Source organism: Hypomesus nipponensis, chromosome 13, assembly GCF_054491055.1.
Source record: "Hypomesus nipponensis isolate SF chromosome 13, ASM5449105v1, whole genome shotgun sequence".
Taxonomy (NCBI): Eukaryota; Metazoa; Chordata; class Actinopteri; order Osmeriformes; family Osmeridae; genus Hypomesus; species Hypomesus nipponensis.
In genome coordinates this window covers 5,712,957-5,731,772 of record NC_140373.1, presented here as the reverse complement: position 1 = coordinate 5,731,772, position 18,816 = coordinate 5,712,957, and the positions used below count along the sequence as shown (strand labels likewise).

The following is an 18,816-nucleotide window of genomic DNA, read 5'->3' as shown; positions in this document are numbered from 1 at the left end:
GAAACATAGTTTAGAAGTGAAATAAACGATTTTGGCCACAGAGGTAACAACGTGACACCATGGTAACCACATCTAACTACGGCAAGCTGAATATGCCAAATCAATTTCAGCACATTCGTTTCCTATCCTGTCAACGTTTGGTTGGGCCGAGAGCTGCTGCTGGGAACAAACAATGATGTCGGAGCAGGAGGCTCTGAAGTGCTCCAGCGCAAGGAATCGTGGTGGTGTGCAGAGAGTTGAAGGGAAACTGCGAGCCAGTGTAGAAAAGGGGGATTACTATGAGGCGCATCAGATGTATAGGACCTTATTTTTTAGGTAAGTTTTGTTAATTTGTTGTGGTTAGCCCGTTTAATGTCTTAGTTGGCTTCAGGGCCTGCCTGTTCCAGATCATTCTGCTTGTCAACACAATTGCTTGTGATTGGTAGACTCTTGGTATTGCCCCACCCTCTTGGACATGTTCTGCAATTTGTTTGGCCAGTCTGCATGTCAATGACTCAAAGTCACCGGAGAATGCTAGGCATCGACGTTTGAGCTAGCCAGCTAGCTGTAGTTAAAAGCTAGCTGTCAAGCTAGCTCGCAGCAATCTAAACACAACGATGTACTTAAGGCATTTAACGCTATGTCCGTGATGTTGAATATGTGGACAGGCGATTTTAGCCAACCCCAGTTTATGACAACCTGGCTGGTAACCTTTGTGTTGATCATAATTAGCTAGCAAGCTCAGCCTAGAAAGCTGGTAGCAGGATGTGGTTTGCCAGTCCAGTGGCCCGGCCTGTGCATAGTCATTACCTAGTACATTATGGTTTTGTAGCTGATAGCCATCTTTGGGATAGTTAACGTGAGTGCTAGCATCAAGCTACATTTGAAAATGGTCATAGGTACTGACTATGTTATCTGGCTACAGTAGTATATTCGTTATTCGTATATTTGTTTCTTTTATCTGTTACAACTAACTAGATAGTTGCCTAGCTTACAACATTATTTGATCCAGCGTGTCAGTGACATGTTATGTGTCTGCGAACAGGTATGTGTCACAGACCAAACATGCAGAAGCACGGGAGTTGATGTACAATGGCGCCTTGCTCTTCTTCAGCTATAACCAGGTATTTAAATTCTGCCTAGTTTTGCCAAATAATTGCTCGAGTTTAATATGATAATTTGCTTACCAGTAGCAAATTCAGTCAGATAATATATTAATAATTACTATTGTAGAAGGAAAGCAGACCTATAATGCCTTGCAGGTTTTGCTGTAAATATGCAACTTTGTAAGAGGTGTCTCACTCACAGCAAAACAGTGCAGCAGACCTGTCCATGTTGGTGCTAGAGTCTTTGGAGAAATCTGAGGCTAAGGTAGAGGATGAAGATTTAGGTAAGTTGCACCACATGGTTTATGTTAACTGATGGAGGAAATGGGGACCAATACGTGGTTGCATTCTGTTGCTGACTGTGTTTTTATCATTATTATTGTGTCTTGTTTCAGAGCATCTGGCAAAGCTTTTCAGCTTGATGGATCCTAACTCCCCAGAGCGAGTAGCATTTGTGTCCCGTGCCCTCAAATGGTCGACAGGAGGCTCTGGAAAGCTGGGGCATCCAAAACTACACCAGCTCCTGGCTGTCACTCTGTGGAAGGGTATGGACCAGCGATGAGTTGCCTGACACAGACATAAACATATCAGATACCATGCACAATAATTTGGTGACTACAGTGAATTAGGAATGGCATGATGTGTTGTTGAAAGAGTAAGTTTGGCAAGACGAGAGCATGCACTGGTGTAGGACTGGGTTGATTGCCATTAGCTGTAAGCTAAGGCTTCTTAACAATGTTCCAAAGACCATGTTTTCATGTGTCCAGAGCAAAACTACAGTGAGTCTCGCTACCACTTCCTCCACTCGTCTGATGGGGAAGGCTGTGCCAAGATGCTGGTGGAGTACTCTTCATCCCGGGGCTTCCGGAGCGAGGTGGACATGTTTGTGGCGCAGGCCGTCCTACAGTAAGTCTGTCTGTCTGTCTGTCTGTCTGTCTGTCTGTCTGTCCGTCTGTCCGTCTGTCCGTCTGTCTGTCTGTGTCAGCAGCAAGCAGACAGTCCTTATAACCAGCCAGCACGATCTGCTGTGCTCTTCCGCTTGCTAACAGGCTTTGCCCTGTCTCCTCCGTTTCCCCCTGCCTGTCTATCCGGTCCTCCATCCCTACAGGTTCCTCTGTCTAAAGAACAAGAACAGTGCATCTGTGGTGTTCACTACATACACACAGAAACACCCGTCTATAGAGAAAGGCCCTCCCTTTGTCCAGCCTCTGCTCAACTTCATCTGGTTCCTCCTGTTGGCAGTGGACGGGTAAGACTGTCCTCCACCACCACCCCACATACTTTCACCTCTATTCATCTGCTATACCCGCCGTCTGAAATAACAAACTGCTCCTCCAAGAATCCCTGTCTCATGTTGGTAGTGGTGGTGAAAGTATGGTGCCCTTTGTCCTCCCAACTCTTCTTCTGTGGTGTTGTGTTGCCCCGTACAGAGGGAAGTTAACAGTGTTCACGGTGCTGTGTGAGCAGTACCAGCCCTCCCTGAAGAGGGACCCTATGTATAATGAGGTGAGTTAGCAGGATAGTCTGCTGTCTGTCTCAGTAGCAGGGGGCTGGTTGATTGGTTAATTGTCATTTTTGGTTTTGTTCCCCTGTGCCATTGTATTGCTGCTGCACCAGTATCTCGACAGAATAGGACAGCTCTTCTTTGGGGTGCCGCCAAAACAGTCCTCGTCATATGGCGGGCTGCTAGGTGAGTGCTTTTATGATTTTGTTTGTTTGTTTTTCTTCTGTAGACCAACAAAAAACATCAGAATAAGTCAACTCCATAAATAGTTAGCGATGGCTTGTTGGAATCTGGATAAACTGGTAAAGATGTGTGTGAACTCGGTCTGTCCCTTGGCCTGTCTGCCAGGTAACCTGCTGAACAGCCTGATGGGATCAGGTGACGACGAGGAGGGGGAGGAAGCACAAGAGGACAGCAGCCCTATCGAGCTGGACTGAGAGCAGCAGAGCATCAGAGGTGAACCCCCACCCCGCCTCTTCCCGGAGGTGTTACAAAGGCGTGCAGGTTCCCCGTCCCTCAACACTCAACCCCAGATTGCAGATGGCCCAACCATCCCATCACAAACAGAACATTCAGCTGCCCAAACCTTCCCTCCTCCCAGTACTGCCTGGACTGCGCCAAATTGCAAACTGTTCTATTTCCGTTTTGAGCTAGTATTATTATATTATATTTTTGGTTTTCATCGTTTTGTTTCTTTTAGTTTTTTGACATTTTCAGTGTAGGGGTATGTGGCAGCTGTCATCCCTCCGTCTTTCCCGTTCTCCTTGTTGGGCTTTGTTCGTTTCTTTCATTTACACAGACAGAGAGACACAATGGCTCAGTTTTCATCATTCTGTTATTAATGTACTCAGTAACCCTGCCCTTTTGATTCTTGTAGTGAAGGCTGTCTATGTCTCTGTGGCAACCATGGCAACCACCATGGGCGCTGGTGGAAATTTGTATTACAGAGTTATTAACTTGTTGTCCATGTAAATGTTCAATAACAATAATCATTGTGCTAAGACGATGAGATGAAAAGCATGGTTGAGAGTCTGTGGAGAGACTTCATTATCTATTATACAGCTGTCAGCTTGTCTAGAACTGGGCTGCATCCAGGACGCTGTTGTGTTCACAGCGGTTCACGTCCTGTAGGAAGTCCTGAGAAACCGGACTGATCACTTCACATCTGTTACCACATGGGAGACTGACTACATGTTTGTTCAGATCGACACAAGTGAATATGTATACAAACCAGGCATGGTCGGATCGTATACCCTGTGTCCGTAGGAGTGTATGCAGTGTGTGTGTGTGCGCGCGAGAATGTGATAACGAATGTCAAAGGCATGCTCATGTGAATGCAAGTCTGTCTTTTACAGAGGATGCCTTCTACTCCCTTAACATTACATTTTCACTTGGTTTAAAGCAGTTGACTGCTCTATTGTTTTTGATCCAAATGTTAGTTAAAACCAGAATCAACAAATTTAACTTAATAAAATCATCCCTGTTGTATAACAATTTTGTATGAAATTATCCCGGGAGGGTTGTTCATTATACCTGCTTTTATTTCATGTATATTCCTTTATTCCAACATACAGTAGATTTGTTTTGCAAAACATTGTATTCTTCAAGCCTGTCTTCAGACAGTATCCTGCTTATATCTCAGTGTTGTTTTCAGAAGTCATAACCTCATGGATTCACATTGACGAGGGGGACAATTGTGTGACGAATACAGGTTTTCCACATTTGTGTTGGTCTGTCTTGAAAATAAAATTACTTTAGAAGTTATGGGTGAATCTCCCAATAAACATCACATTGTGTGGAGATTTTGTGACATGACAACCATGTGACATCCATGTCAAGATTAGGGTATCATCGTACTATCTTACAACTACAAGCATTGGTTCAATGCACTAGCTTACCACCAGACAAAACAGGTAGCCTGACAGCATTAATGAGCCGTGAATGTACAAGTCCTTACTGTGTGTGAGCTGTGTGTGTGTGTGTGTGTATGTTGGGTGTGCAAAATGTCTAAGAACAGAGTTGGCATACAATTCTGACCAAAGGCTGTTAGACCTAGGCTCTGGCTGACCAAGCCAGCATGTTGATCAATCATACCATTTTGTTTTTGATAATTTCATGTGAATGCAAATGGGGGTTGTTTGCCTTTGAAATATCACTACTTGAGTAAATAAACACAACTAATGAAATGTCTTCTGTCTCCATGTTGGCTCTCCTTCATCCCCCCTCTGCTGGGCACAGTGGAGGATGCACCACAACTAGAGGGTTGTGAGGGTTTAGGTTGGTTGAGGGGCAGTTCTATGGGCGTATGTGAAGCCCTCTGTGACATGCTTGCGTGTGAAAAGGGCTAAACAAATACATTTGATTTGAACTAAAACATCTGCCCAGAAAAATCATGTTTCATTTGTTTTACTGATTTTACATTCAGACTTGATAATTTAGAAAATGTTAGTGCAGCATGAAGATACATCAATTCACACAAATGCATAAACAAGAACACTGTTATAACACTGAAATACAAAGAAACTTAATGGCACGATATAAATCAGCAAATATTTAGAAGGCTAGTATATCTTTAAATACAATGAAAATATAGCAGGTACAATCGCCGTGCTAAATGTTTCTGTGAATCTAGGAAAGGCATGGCAGGAAACACGGCCCGCCTGTGCTTAGATTCCCAGTTGTTCAGGTGCGTGTCTGCAGGGTGAGTCTCTGGACCATGTCTGAGATGTGGGCCATATCTAGCTGCTGGCCCTGGTGCTTGATGAAGTCCAGAGTTCGCACCTGCCCCAAACACACGCACAAATGCAAATCAAAAAGAATCGTGGAAACAACAACATCTGCCAAACCAGCAGAGCCAGAACAACCTGCAGTAGAAACAGTACCCAGATGACACCAACAGTAGAACCAAAACGTGTGTTTGTAAAAGGCGAGGAGCATTTGCGCGTGTCTTACGGAGGTGCGTGTGTCGCAGTGGCCATGCTTGTGGCTGAGGTTCCACAGGTTAACGGCCAGCTGGTTGAGCTTGTTGTTCCTCAGGTCTCCATGGGCCAGCAGGCAGCCGAATAGGGAGAAGGCCAGGCTGCCCTGACGACGAACACCCTGGACACAGGGTGTTGGATGTCGATAAAAAGAATTGCAGTAGAAGGATAAAATAAGTGAAGAGCAGACATACAGAAAGATAAATAGAGGAGTATAAACAGCAAGAGATGGTTCAGGCACAGTCTTTCTGAGAGCCGCATTCCTACCTCCTCTCTCCCCAGGGTCTTCAGGTGGTCCAGCACCTGGCCAATCAGAGTCTCACACAGCTTGTTGATCTCAGCCACAAACTTGGGGTCTCCTCCGTACAGGGTCTCATTCGAGTCCACTGAGACAGAGACAAGGTAGGTGTTAACTCAAATAACAGTGACCCCCCTGTGTGATTGTGTGCGTGTGTTGTGTGTGTGTCTGTGATACCTTTTGGGATAGAGTAGAGATAGCTCTCTTGGCTCATAGCCGCCAGCAGGGGTAGAGCACTGATGTAGACACGGATCTTAGCATCCCCGTTCTCATCCCAAGTGTAGTCCTGTACCATGTTCAACAGACCTCGCACCAGATATAACACCCCCTGCTCTGGGTGGTCCTACTCACACACACACACACACAGACACACACACACACAACTATCGTTTGATATTCTCAGTTACAATGTCTCTCTCTATTACATTTACATTTGTCCATTTAGCAGACGCTTTTATCCAAAGCGACTTCCAAGACGACTTCCTATTAACATGATGTGTCACTAAGCTGATGAGATGAAGGACACAGCTGGGTTACCGGGACGACGAGAAGCGTGGACAGGAAGTTGTTGATGAAGTCGAGCAGGAAGCTCTCGGAGGAGCGCTGCTTGCCCTCGATGCTGATGCTGCGCGGAACCTCAGGAAGCACGCTCACCGCCGCTTTCAGGAACGCGTCGGCTGAGAGACGTAAGAAAAGAAAGAAGAAAGACCGAAAGGATGAGAGCGAGATTGAGAGAAACAGTGAGTGATTGACAGAGGGATTAAGATAAGGTGTGCCGAAGGGAGAAGACCCAATATAATTCAGTCGCATGCTCAGCCCAATCAACTCACCCTGGGAAAAACACTGGTTGGCCAGAGCCACCTGTCCTGACAACAGGTACAGGTTGAGACGACTGAAGATGCTGGTGAGGGATGGAATGGTGATAAAACTGTAGGCGGCACATGCCTGACAGTAAGAGAGGGGAAAAGACAAGAGGGAGCGAGAAGGAAGGAAGGAAGAACATGCTTCAGTTACACACACGGTCCAGTACTTTTTGAAGGGACCATAAAGTTGTCAGGTAGGGTAGGGATGTAGGTGAGAGTCTGACCCTGACAAAGGCAGCTGTCTTGCGGGAGTGGTTCCCCCTCATCACACGCCTGGTCTCCATGGCCAACTGGTTAACCGTCTGAGAATAAAACACACACACATTTAGCTTGATGTCAGTACAGTAACTTGGTTACACACACACACACACACACACACACACACACACACACACACACACACACACACAGGTCCACAGTCCTCACATGTATGAGCTGCACCAGGACAGGCTCCAGGTTGCAGAAGGTAGCTCTGGCCTCCACACAGAAACTCAACTGCTGCTCAAAGTCTCGACCAAACGACACCTGGGGGAAAGAAAGAGACAGTTTGGAAAAAGTTGGAAAATTTGTAAACTTAACGAGAATGCCAGTAAAAATTGAAAAAGTTATAGAGTAGTGTGTAGACCACAGGCAGCAAAGAGACTAACCATGCGGATGAAACCATTGATCAGCAGTGCGAGAGATCTCTTCTCATCCTCCAGAGTCAGAGCACTGAGGGACAGAGACAATTACTTGGTCATTGATAACACACAAACACACACAAACAAACACACGGCTGGACCTACTTGACCGAGTCGTGCATGGTCTTGCAGACGTGCAACAGAGCGTTGAGGATGACCGGGTCTCTGGTGGGCTCCAACTGGTGTCTGATTGGACAGAGACAACAATCACATATGGTGTTGCCGTGCAGAAACACCCAGGAACGTGAGATGTGGCCCAGGGCCTCGATCAGATCCTATACCTACACATTACATGACTTTGTCTAATAAGTCTATTGTACTTGTGAGTGGTTGGATCTGCTGTGCTTTAGTGTTAGGTGGGTCTGCACATACTTGATGAAGACCTCCATGATGGACTTGCAGACCTCCACCCTGACACTGTCCTTCTGGAACATGTCTAAGAAAGGCAGGAAACGCTCCTGAAGGTAACAGCAGGTAAACAGGAAGTAAACAAAAACAAAAAAACAAAAAAGTCACAACAGAACCACATCTGATTATTTAGGTCAACAGAGAATACAGGAACCAGACAAGTTAGAACAAAGCTACAAAAATTATACGTAGAACTTCAGCTGATGTTTTACATGATATCTTACCATGGAGAAGAGGACTGAGAAGTCTGTAAAGTAGGTGAGGATTTTCCTGATCACAGATTGCAACTGTGAACCCACACAAACATGCATGATTGGTTTAGCTCATCATCAACCATACTTATCAATCAATGGGCCACACTTTAGGTACAGTGTTTACCTGTGAATAGGCATCCTCAAAAGCACGGTCTGGGGTCATGTGTCTGATGATGTCAGAGAGAACTGTGTTGACCTCACGTTTCTAGGGACAGAAGGAGTATTGGCTGTTATAATATGAGTTTACATATTATGAAGTCTGACTCTTCTGCTCTCATTCTTGGATTCCACTCACAGTAAAGTTACGACAGGTAAACTCCACCCAGATCTCGGCACAGTTTATGTAGTCCTGAGAAGAGATAAGAGGAGACACGCATGAAAACCACGTATGGATGGTCTTCACTCAAAATAAATGTTTCATTTGCACAGTATTGTCGATTTCTGTGAAACAGTGTACCTGGGGACTGCGGACTTTAGTGATGACCTTCCAGGCCTCGTTGAGGATGGGCAGTCTCTCAGGCTCCGTAGGGTCGGCACAGGCAAGACTTCGACCTAACGAGCCAAACAACAGGTGCTGTGGGACACAGAGGATGGAGGGATGGTGAGGAGAAGGGGAATGGAAAGAGAAAAAGAGAGGAGAAACAAGAAGACAGAATGTGGCTTGCAGACACATGGTCAGGGCTAAGGTAAATAGTCTTTACCTTATTTAGATTCTAACCCAAAGTATGGGTTGGACCCTGTGCCTGCGTCGTAACAGTGATGTCACTGACCTTGGGGAAACCCGCCTCGTCGCATTCTTTGATCATGCCGATGAAGTCTGTTGCCCTTGTCGCCACAAACTCCGCCCTGAACGCCCACATCACTGAGTTCAGAAGCAAGGCGCTGCGAACAATAAGGATATGGATCAGACATGGAAACCCCTTACTATTACGCCATTCCGGTCACAGTCCTATCCTCTACCCTAGTCTCCGCACATGCAGCCCACCAGGTCCCACGACATCATCTGAAACTCACTTGTTTCCCAGCTTCTTGCACCTCTCCATCATCTCAGTCAGCAGAGCCTGGAACACAGCAGCTAGTTAGGAGGATGAGCAGCATGGACCAGTTGCATCGTGTGTTTGCGTGTGTGTGTGTTTACCTCTGGTGCCTTGTAGGCAACACACTGGAGGATCCAGTTGATGGCAGGTGAGTAGAGGGTGAGGTAGACAGGGACCTCCACCCTCTGCAGAACCAACTGGTTCTGAACACTGTCCCCGTGGATCTGACGGAAGGTTTCCAGGAGATCAAAGAAGTTCTTGTTCAGGCTGTCCCTCAGGTGAGGCGCCACTTCCATCCCCACCTGAACACACACAGGCACGGGGGTTGGTCAAACGAGCAGAACATGGAATATGTAATGGAGTCTGGGCATTAACAGAATGACCGCGTTACTCTCATTCACGAAGGAGATGGAGAGGCCAGTCTTTCAATGCATCCCAATACCCTTACAACCATACGTTTTAGCTTGGTACATACTACATACGTATATATATACATAGTATATAGTATGGTAGTGTGGGTATTGGGACACACCCTGTCTTACCCTGCAGAGGTAGGCCCTGGCATAGACGGCCACAAGGGGGTCTCCTATGCCCCGGATCATGGCTGTGAGACGAGGAAGCGTCTCTTGGATACCCCTGAGGAGAAAGAGGGAGAGTTCAAAAGAATGGAAACAAGAAGTCAAGAGAGAGTGAATAATTCACTTCTTTTTTTTTTTTTTACATCATCAGGTAGGTGACCAACTCACGATTTGGTCAGGAAACGGTTACATTTTAAGATGGCCGCCTCAACATATCTGTTAAAGCACAGTCAAGGACTCAACTAGTACATTAAATAGAGTAAATGTATATGAATAGGACTTGTGTGTTTGGACGGTGGAATGGTATAACAGCATGTTAGAGGATACAGTCGAGGGATGAGTTCCCTAATGGAGGCAATCTTGAAGAACCAGTTGAGACAGGTCTCCTTGGCAGTGTCGTTCACTTCATCAGCAGTGAAAGAGTCTAGAAAGTACAGGGTAGGAAGAGTAGATGTATCAGATGGAGCAAGAGAGTCAGGGCTACAAAAGACAGACCTAAAAAAAGACAGAAAAGATGGCTGGTGAGTCAAACCTGACAGGGGTCGAGGGTCAGAGCACATTGACCAGATTCGGTCATACACCAGCTTCCCTGCAACAGAGAATTAACATTTTGTCAATCTCTGTTTGATGACAATCAGCAAACATAACTTAGTTATGATACAATGGATAGTAATGCACTAATATGTTTCTATCAAATTCCATGCTTTGACAAATGAACTGAAGGGAGGTGTGAGTTCTCACCAAATGTGTCCAGGATGTCAGTAATGAGGACAAACTTGCTGGGGTAAAACTGGATGACTGAGGTGTCCGAAAGCAGCTTGGAGCACTGGGAAGAAATGGTTGACAAAATACTACAGAATGAGTATTAACATCTAAAACATCTAATTAGGTTTACCGTTTTGGAACACACACAGGAGAGGCTCCAGAAGAAACAATACATCTTAACATATGTCAGAATAACTGAACATTTTACAAAACTTAAGGTGCGATTCAGACCTGGATAACAATCTTCAGGGCCTTGACCTTCTGGTCTGAGGACCAAGCCTCCTTCAGGTTCTGGTTGAGTTCTTCGATGCGGTTGACATAGTCCTGCTGGGACAGATTCAGAAGCTCCCTCTGGGAGCCCTGAAAGAAAAACACACACATTCAACTCTGACAGCTCTTATCTCTCTGTCTGTATCGTCTGCCCTATGTTTACCATGTTCAACCCTCCCTCCAACTCACTTCTTCCAGGTCATCCAGCTCTTCAAGACGGGTGCGCACCTTCTCTGAGACAGCAGAGGAGCCGGGACTAGGAGCTTTACCTGGGAACCAAGACAAGGACGCCAGAAGATGGATTATGGCTACGAGTTAGCTCCATCAGAGAGCCTTAAATGCAGGAAAGCCTCTTTCAAATGAAGTTATGGAGTGGGTTATGAGACTTTAGTTTGTGGCCTCACCTTTGTCAGAGCCCATGTATAGATTCTACAAGAAAACAAGAAAGCATGTATCCATTGTTATGGTTTTATCTCAGAGATGGGTATCTAAGTATCTTGTTCTCTATAAGGTGTACTAACCAATGTAATATCTAGACAGACTCACAATGGAGAGCTTTTCATTGGTGGTAAACCTGGCTAGGATCTCTCCACGTTTGGATGACCAGGGCTCAAAGTTTATGCCCACATCTTCCTCTTGTTCCTTCTCCCTCCTCTTCCTCCCCAAATCCTAAATAAGAGACACAGAAAGTGAGGTTGAAGAGCAAGACAAAGTGATGATGTTCTTTTCATCATGAATGAGGAGCTATGAACCATAACAAATGTATACAGGCTAGCTGTCTTGTCAGTCTTAATGTGTATTAACCTGCTCAGCATTGTGTTTAACTGTCTGTCTACCTCAACTGATCAACCAGTCTTTATCAGCCTTTGCCTCCCTTCCAGGGCAGTATACTCACTCCGGTGGAGCTGCTGTGTGACAGGGTGGGGGTCTCACTGGCAGCTGCAAACATGGACAGGGGATCTGTTCCGTCCAACATGGAGCTCAATGGATCCAGGGCCACAGAGCTGGAGGATGAGGAAGAGGAGGATGTGCTACCCTTACGCCCCCCTCGACGTGACTTCCCTGAGTCTGTCACCTGAGTGGGGAGCAAAGGGTGAGCTGTTGACTGCAGTATCCGTTTTACGTAGGTCTGAAAACCTTAACTCTCTGGTATTATCTGGAAATGATTCATTGATGATAATCGTTAGTAGGCCTATGCAATTTCCGAAAGGAAGGTAGATTGACATGGTGCTGTGTACTCACTGTAATGGGCTTGAGGGGATGATAGTCGCCGAACTCCACAGGCAAGACCTCCAGACGACAGCTCTGTAGCTCGACGTCATATTTGCGGCTACGAGAATGCCTAACGTAGAAAAAACGAAACTGCTGTTACCACAGTATATGACAACAATTCTCGACAAACTATATTTACGTTTCATAGCAGCCCAGTAACACGTCTTTTGCAGCGGGATGAATTCCCATGTAACATCAATTTCGATTACATGTACATAGTGATATGTTTATACCAATGAACTCCATGCTAAATAGATTTGAAGACTACATTTCCAGATTTATAATGAGAAAAGATGTACATACCACTGAACCGCAGCCATTTTTAATCAGTCATATGACGACTCCTGGTCGTGTAAACTTCCGGGATTGGGTTCCAACTTTGGGGAATGGTGATTTTTCTATTATATGTTGGCCTACTTAACTTTTAACTTTCAGACAGGTACTTTAAAAGAGATACAACAACGTATTGTACATAGAGTTAATGAAGAGATGATCAGAATTAGATAAGGAGATATTTCAGTATAGAGGAAAAACGACATGTCCCAGAATGCAACGCTCATCTGTCAAAGGCAAGCAGTAGCAAGAGCAGTGCTGGAGCTACGGCAACCCCGCTCAACAACCAAAAAGCTTGGATGGAGCTGCATTTCTAATGACTTTAGTATCCATGCATTTTATTTAACTGGATCTTTTGGTTTTACAAGGTATGTAGCTTGCCGCTCATTGGTCACATTATTTTTAATGACAGCTAACTCACTAGCAATAGTAGTGCTAGCTAGAAAGCCAATGTGGCAATGTTAGCTAGGATACCTATTGCTCTACCTAGCGAGCGAGCAGCAAGGTAGGATGTGTTCATGTCTGTGATATTGCTAACGCTAGCATCTTCACAAGATGATAACATTGCATGCATGCAACAAGCATGATTGGGCCAGTTAGAAGACAGAAAACCACCCCTGAAGGACTGTGTTGACTTCACTGCACAGGACTTGGCACTTGCAAGGCTGCTGTAGCTTAGTCTTTAGGGGAGATGGCTGGAGGACAGCAAAGCTTATTACACTGGTGAACAGCAGGGGACGATCACTTAACTGCGGCTTTATAGTGTTGTTATGGAGACTGCTCTCTCAAAGCAACCCTCCTCTCTTTCTCTGCTCTGCCACCCGCGCCAGATTAATGACATGTTTTATACATAAAACTACCAGGCCTCTACTTTGAAGGGTGGAAAATACTGACTTTTGTTTTGTTAAAGTGTGATTTAATTTTCATTACTAGCACAATAGACCAATTGTGAACCTGGCATGAGCCAAAAGGAGACTGGCGGAGAGCCAGTGGATTTAACTGGACGCCTCTCATCCTAGTCAGGCTATGTGGCATATGCTTGTCACCTCACGCCAGTCAAACATAATGATTATTCACTGCCATGGCCTGTAAACATTCTTTATTTTCTGTAATTATATATTTTGTGAGTAATTGTGTCTCTGCCTAATTGTTAACATAGGGGGCAGTGCTGTTGACCAAATGCCTGCTTAGTAGGGCTGAGGGATTTTTTTTAATAACAAAGAGTTTACTAAACTGCAAGAAAAACTATACATTTCAAGGTTTCGATGCAGTGGGATTTTTTTCTTCAACACTTAACTGCCTATCGCAGTCAAATAGAAACGAGTCACACTAAAAAGCAAACTGGAATCAAATGTATGCATATATTGAATCGAAATTCGATTAAAAATTGATTTAAAAAAATTAAATACATTTTTTATTGAATCGTGACCCCAAGCTTCTCTTTGAATTGAATCGAGAGGTACCAAAAGATTTGCACACCTACTCCTTCCACATTACGGTGAAGGCCCAGCTGCTCTAACTAATAATTGATACTACTATTCTGGAGAGCGTAAACAAGGCACCCATTTTTATCAGTGAAACCCATACTCACTTTCATGAAATGATGCCTGGATCAAGTAACCACATATTCCACTTCTAAGAAATGCATCCCTCTTTTTCATTCCTACAGGGTTACTTGTTTTGCATTTCTCCTTTGCATTTCTAAGAAGAGGTTGGCCACAGAACCTGTATGGCTAATGAATTATTGAAGGTATATGTTTTTAGAGAGTGGAGATGTTACCTGAGAGCCCTTGTCCTATTTTCGAGGCACATTTGGACACAGTCCTGTGCTGTTTTAAATCACCTTGATGACAAGGGTGGTGCCAATGGTGCAGGTTGATAAGATGCGTGTGTGTGCAGATGCATCTCCTAAAGGCTTCGGTTCCAAGCCAAGTTTTCACCTTGTGGAAACCTGGGTCGCTTTTGTTCTCCGCTCAGGGGTCCTTTGACAGGTGAGATGGGCAGGCTGCGTGGCTAAGGGATTGTGGGCAGGGCATCTGGTTCAGGTTCAAATTAAGGTTGGCAAAGCCTGGGCGCTTCGCCAGTCAAGTCTTCAGTTCAGTTAGAGATCCGTTCGAGATGACGACGGCGTCCTTTCCTGAAGACACAGACTAACCACCATGGCATCATCATCAGAGACAGGGATCAAGCTGCGCCATGACGAGCTGCTGTTTCTGGCGGCATGTGTGTGTAATTTCTGGTGTGTGTGTCTGTGTGTGTGTGTGTGCGTGGAAGGCGGCAGGGGGATGCGTAGCAGCTGGAGGTGGCAGTTCTCCAGGGCCATGCGTCTGCTCCTGCGCTGGTGCCGTCTGTGCCCCAGAAGAGGGGTCGGCGGTGCCTCCAAGCCTAAGAGGAAGCTCCAGGAACTGTGGAGCTACTTCAAGCTGCTCCTCAAGTCACTATATTTCAACAGCCTGTCCAACTCTGACACCCTCCTGGACTGTGTGTTTGAGCCTGTGTACTGGATAGTGGACCATGTCACTCGCTGGTTTGGTGTGGTGAGTGGACTTATTCAGATTGGAGTTGATTGTACTTTCTACCTCCAAAAATCAATTCCTTTAGCTAGCAAATTAGATTCTGTCATGAATACATGGGCGACCCCCAATTTTCTAATCTTTTCTTTCTTCTGTCCTCCTCCTCGTTTCTCTCCTCCAGGTATTTGTAACGTTGGTGATTCTCCTCACTGGCTCCGTCCTGGTCATTGTCTACCTCTTTGTGTTGCCCATCATCCTTAGCACCTACCCTCTCCAGTGGATTGTCTGGCACCTGAGCTATGGCCACTGGATCCTCACGATGGTCCTCTTCCACTATTACAAGGCCACCACTACCTCTGCAGGACACCCTCCTAAGGTGCCTTTCCTAATGCCTGCTGGAAATAAACTCCTAAGCAGGATGGATTCAAGTTTTCCTTGAGAAGCCTAAGCCCAGCTATTTTACCTTCAGGATTGTTCTTTTTGTAGCTCCAGTGTCCTTCATTGATAATGAACTGTTTTGAAAACCTTTTCACACATCAAAGGACCATTTTGGACTATTTTGATTGTAGTTGTACAAGGAAATACCAATGAGACAAGGGACTGTGTGTATGAGATTCACACCTTGTTTTGTTGTGTTGCCTCTTAGGAGAAGACTGATATCCCATCAGTCTCTATCTGTAAGAAATGCATCGTTCCCAAGCCAGCTAGGACCCACCACTGTAGCATCTGCAACACGTAAGGACCAAACTCGGATCATACTCAATTCTAATGGGCAAAGTGTAATGTGCAAACATTTCAATTTGTTACACATTTGTTAGTAGTTTAGTGGGGGGTAAAATGCTGATGTTTATTCTTCTATTGTACAGGTGTGTTCTGAAGATGGACCACCACTGCCGTATCCTTTATACTGTTAAGATCACAGATTCATCACTTTCATGTTACACACACTGAGATGGCTTGACCTGATGCTCTTTGTTGCCGTTGCCTTAACCATGAACCCAGCCTGGCTAAACAACTGTGTAGGGCACTTCAACCATCGCTACTTCTTCTGTTTCTGCCTGTACATGACACTGGGTTGTATGTACTGCAGTGTCAGCTGCAAAGAAATGTTCATAGAGGCTTACAATGCTGTGGAGGTGAGTGGTGATGTTTAACAGCAATGAACGACGGTGTGAAGAAAAAAAAACTCTACATACATGACAGAAACTTAACAGCTGAAGTTTCTGTATGCACAGTAAAATTGTTTGTCCATTGTCAAAATATATTTTCAACTTCATGCCTTGTTATTGAATGCTCAACATGAACAAGGTATTTAGTTATTTGACTATTTGGTCAGGGTCTGTCTGACACTTCTCTGCAACATTCCCTGTCCGTACTGTATGCAGGTTCTGTCTCCATCAGCCTCGTCTCCTGTCAGTTCCATAGAGCAACAGGAGGAGTTTCATATAGGCCAGTGAAAGGCCATACATTCTGATCGTGATGTGTGAAGATCAAGAGATCGTTAAAGCAGTTCTCAGCACTGCACGTTCTTTTATGTTGATGTTTCAGTTCCAGTCAGTGTTTATCTTCAAGTGGCTAGACTGTTGGTATGCAAACAAATTAAGCCCTTGGACACACAACCAGTTTAACTGTCTCTCAGAAAGCCTCCAAGCTACAAATAACATCCCCCTGCCCCCTGGCTGAACTTAAACAATGAAGGGTTTACATAAAACTTTATGGTCTGAACAGAGATTGATATTGTCTGTATTATATTGTTCATATTGTCGTCCAACCTTCGACTTTGCACCAACATCCTGTGCTGCTCTGCCGTTAGAGCCACAGAAGTGTGGAGGCGGATCTAAAAGGAGAGACCGTGACTGGGATTGGTCTGCTCCTTAACGTGATTCACACACAGGTAGTGATTGGTCAGGTAGAAAAGCCGTCATAATAGACTAGTAAACAAGTGTCAAATGGCAGCGCTTCTATAAACTCGGTCATAGGCCATAGGTAGTAGTCCAGTAGTGTACTGTAGTGCTAACTAGCTGTTGCTGGACTTTTATCACAACCTTGTTTGCTCAACAATCTGTTTGTACTTGTGTACCTCTAGAACAGCTCTCATCATTCTCCTGTCCTCCACAGAGCTACTACCAGACCCCACCCCCTCCTTACAGCTTCAGGGAGAGGCTTGTTCACAAGTGTGTCATCTTTGTCTGGGTGCTAACCAGGTCGGCCATTTTGTAGTGCTGAAAGGCTTAATCTTTCAAGGGATGTATTTTTTTGGAAATGTAAAAATACAGTATTGTAAAATCGTCCTGGTGACATTATTATGATGAATGTTTTGTGTACCTGTATCTACATGCTGGACATGGATGGGAGAACATCCTAAATTCATCATCATCATTTCCGAGATGAGAGATTGACGCGCACTGTGTCCTCCATGCAGCTCGGTGGCAGTAGCCCTGGGGGGGCTGACCCTGTGGCATGCCATCCTCATCACCCACGGAGAGACCAGCATCGAGAGACACATCAACCGCAAAGAGGCCAAACGCCTGAAGGAGAGCGGGAAGGTGAGGTTCACTGGGGCTTGTTTTAGGAGACTGTGGACTTCTACTGCTGTAATGTTTACTTATCTGATTGGAGTTGATCTCACCCATCCAGACATGCTAATCTGTCAGTCAGTGTGATAACTTGCCTTAGCAGGAGAAAGCTTTAAAAATAAGGCTTGATTCAAGCACACCAGGAAATATTGTTAGCCTCCTTTTCTCTACTTTAGGTGTTCAAAAATCCTTACCACCACGGCAGACTAAACAACTGGAAGGTGCTGTTTGGAGTGGAGAAGACAAGGTATGTAGTAGAAGTTTCATTTAATTGTCTTTATACAAAAGCCAAGATGTAGCTACTGTAGCTATCCCTTCCTTCTGGTTATCTTGCAGAAAGCAAAGTAGGAAGATATGTTGAATCAAGAAACTCATTTCTTCTTTGTTGGTTTCCTTTCTCAGTCATTGGCTCACCCGGGTCCTCCTGCCATCCAGCCATCCTCCACATGAAGATGGCATCGTATGGGATTACACTCCTATGAGGAGAGACCCCATGGCCATCTGACCCCCTACATGACCTCTCCTATCAGACTCTGTACCCACCCTTACTCTGTGGACAGCTGCTGGTCAGCCTTGGAGGCCTACACTCTCTCAGCCTCATGTCCCCCTTTCAGGCCCTAACAGGGAGGCCCACTGTGGGGTACCTAGGACTCTGCCCCCTGGGCACATCATGGTTTTATTCTTTGCACTCCTCTGACTATCGTCACGTCAATGTGAAACCATAGGTCTTGTCTTCTCAACTATTGTAAGTCTGTGTTGGTGGAATCTTGACCCTTTTCAGAGTTTGTTTTTTGTACTGGTTAGACAATTGATAATGTAACATGTTTTAAAATGTACTGAGTAGACAAAATGTGTTGTTTTTGACAGAAGGGTGCCAAAGAAGAGCTTTATCTACAAAGCCTGAGTTAAAACAGGATGACCCATTGGATTGACTTAACCATTAATACATAGCTTAGAGGTTTACTGACTGAAGATGAGCTTACAATAGTTTTTGGGTGGTGCTGTAATCAAACAAGATCTTTGATATGTGCCTTTTGTCATGAGAGATTTGTTTATCAGTTGAATATTGGCACTATTAATAAGTTCTATTAATTAGGTTTAGAATTTTTGGAACATTATGTACTCATTGCTAGTGTAACTTAATTTATGTCTTAACCTTAACATGTCTATATACTGCAGCCAGCACAAAAGAAAACCACTGAGCATCACAAGGCAATTTGTTGAATTATGGGCATACACAGTCAACTTGCTATAATGATGGTTAAAGTTGCCATTGTGATGGATAGTGATGGACAGCTGTGACCTGATCAAAAGGAGCTGTGCTCCGTTGTTTGACTCAGCATATGTTATCATTGCTTTTATAAACATATTTGATATCTTAAGTTTTCTTACAACTTTTTAT

General features: G+C 44.8%; 3 protein-coding genes across 6 annotated transcripts; 2 read left to right on the top strand and 1 right to left on the bottom strand.

Moving 5' to 3' along the window:
• Positions 1 to 110: 110 nt before the first annotated feature.
• Positions 111 to 4,779, top strand: get4 (guided entry of tail-anchored proteins factor 4). Its single transcript, XM_084669551.1, has 9 exons — positions 111 to 315; positions 1,025 to 1,103; positions 1,288 to 1,369; positions 1,481 to 1,630; positions 1,853 to 1,991; positions 2,194 to 2,334; positions 2,516 to 2,591; positions 2,703 to 2,775; positions 2,938 to 4,779. Exons 1-9 carry the CDS (start codon positions 173 to 175, stop codon positions 3,024 to 3,026), a joined length of 972 nt encoding a protein of 323 aa, XP_084525677.1. The 5' UTR covers positions 111 to 172; the 3' UTR covers positions 3,027 to 4,779.
• A 200-nt stretch (positions 4,780 to 4,979) lies between these two features.
• Positions 4,980 to 12,342, bottom strand: vps35l (VPS35 endosomal protein sorting factor like). The gene is made up of 30 exons (XM_084669542.1): positions 12,296 to 12,342; positions 11,963 to 12,062; positions 11,616 to 11,795; positions 11,267 to 11,389; positions 11,125 to 11,149; positions 10,910 to 10,989; positions 10,682 to 10,810; positions 10,427 to 10,511; positions 10,218 to 10,274; positions 10,013 to 10,109; positions 9,854 to 9,901; positions 9,650 to 9,743; positions 9,209 to 9,409; positions 9,085 to 9,131; positions 8,841 to 8,952; positions 8,528 to 8,644; positions 8,366 to 8,419; positions 8,195 to 8,275; positions 8,041 to 8,103; positions 7,781 to 7,866; positions 7,514 to 7,594; positions 7,376 to 7,439; positions 7,155 to 7,253; positions 6,953 to 7,030; positions 6,696 to 6,810; positions 6,403 to 6,542; positions 6,043 to 6,208; positions 5,835 to 5,953; positions 5,542 to 5,688; positions 4,980 to 5,370 (listed from the first exon to the last, which is right to left on the bottom strand). The coding sequence occupies exons 1-30, from the start codon at positions 12,310 to 12,312 to the stop codon at positions 5,272 to 5,274; spliced, it is 2,904 nt and encodes a 967-aa protein (XP_084525668.1). The 5' UTR covers positions 12,313 to 12,342; the 3' UTR covers positions 4,980 to 5,271.
• On the top strand, positions 12,328 to 18,796 carry zdhhc16b (zDHHC palmitoyltransferase 16b). Of its 4 annotated transcripts, none has more exons than XM_084669547.1 (11): positions 12,527 to 12,683; positions 14,600 to 14,862; positions 15,020 to 15,214; positions 15,485 to 15,573; positions 15,705 to 15,733; positions 15,841 to 15,974; positions 16,652 to 16,732; positions 16,957 to 17,042; positions 17,261 to 17,384; positions 17,591 to 17,661; positions 17,817 to 18,796. In XM_084669547.1, exons 1-11 carry the CDS (start codon positions 12,530 to 12,532, stop codon positions 17,917 to 17,919), a joined length of 1,329 nt encoding a protein of 442 aa, XP_084525673.1. In that variant the 5' UTR covers positions 12,527 to 12,529; the 3' UTR covers positions 17,920 to 18,796. The 4 variants fall into 4 exon arrangements, with proteins under 4 accessions (XP_084525676.1, XP_084525673.1, XP_084525674.1 ...); XM_084669549.1 differs by having other exon boundaries at positions 12,535 to 12,693; XM_084669548.1 differs by lacking the exon at positions 16,652 to 16,732 and having other exon boundaries at positions 12,528 to 12,683.
• The last annotated feature ends 20 nt before the right edge of the window (positions 18,797 to 18,816 follow it).

Excerpts from the sequence above, each read along its gene's own strand:
- vps35l (XM_084669542.1), bottom strand. Across the intron at positions 8,276-8,365 it reads TTACCTGTCGTAACTTTACT|AAACGTGAGGTCAACACAGT; the intron begins GTGAGTGGAATC and ends TTCTGTCCCTAG. Across the intron at positions 6,543-6,695 it reads CAACCAGTGTTTTTCCCAGG|CCGACGCGTTCCTGAAAGCG; the intron begins GTGAGTTGATTG and ends TACGTCTCTCAG.
- get4 (XM_084669551.1), top strand. The coding sequence starts at position 173 with ATGATGTCGGAGCAGGAGGCTCTGAAGTGCTCCAGCGCAAGGAATCGT. Across the intron at positions 1,631-1,852 it reads GGCTGTCACTCTGTGGAAGG|AGCAAAACTACAGTGAGTCT; the intron begins GTATGGACCAGC and ends TCATGTGTCCAG. Across the intron at positions 2,335-2,515 it reads CTCCTGTTGGCAGTGGACGG|AGGGAAGTTAACAGTGTTCA; the intron begins GTAAGACTGTCC and ends TGCCCCGTACAG.
- zdhhc16b (XM_084669547.1), top strand. The coding sequence starts at position 12,530 with ATGTCCCAGAATGCAACGCTCATCTGTCAAAGGCAAGCAGTAGCAAGA. Across the intron at positions 15,734-15,840 it reads GAAGATGGACCACCACTGCC|CCTGGCTAAACAACTGTGTA; the intron begins GTATCCTTTATA and ends CCATGAACCCAG. Across the intron at positions 16,733-16,956 it reads TTAACGTGATTCACACACAG|AGCTACTACCAGACCCCACC; the intron begins GTAGTGATTGGT and ends TGTCCTCCACAG.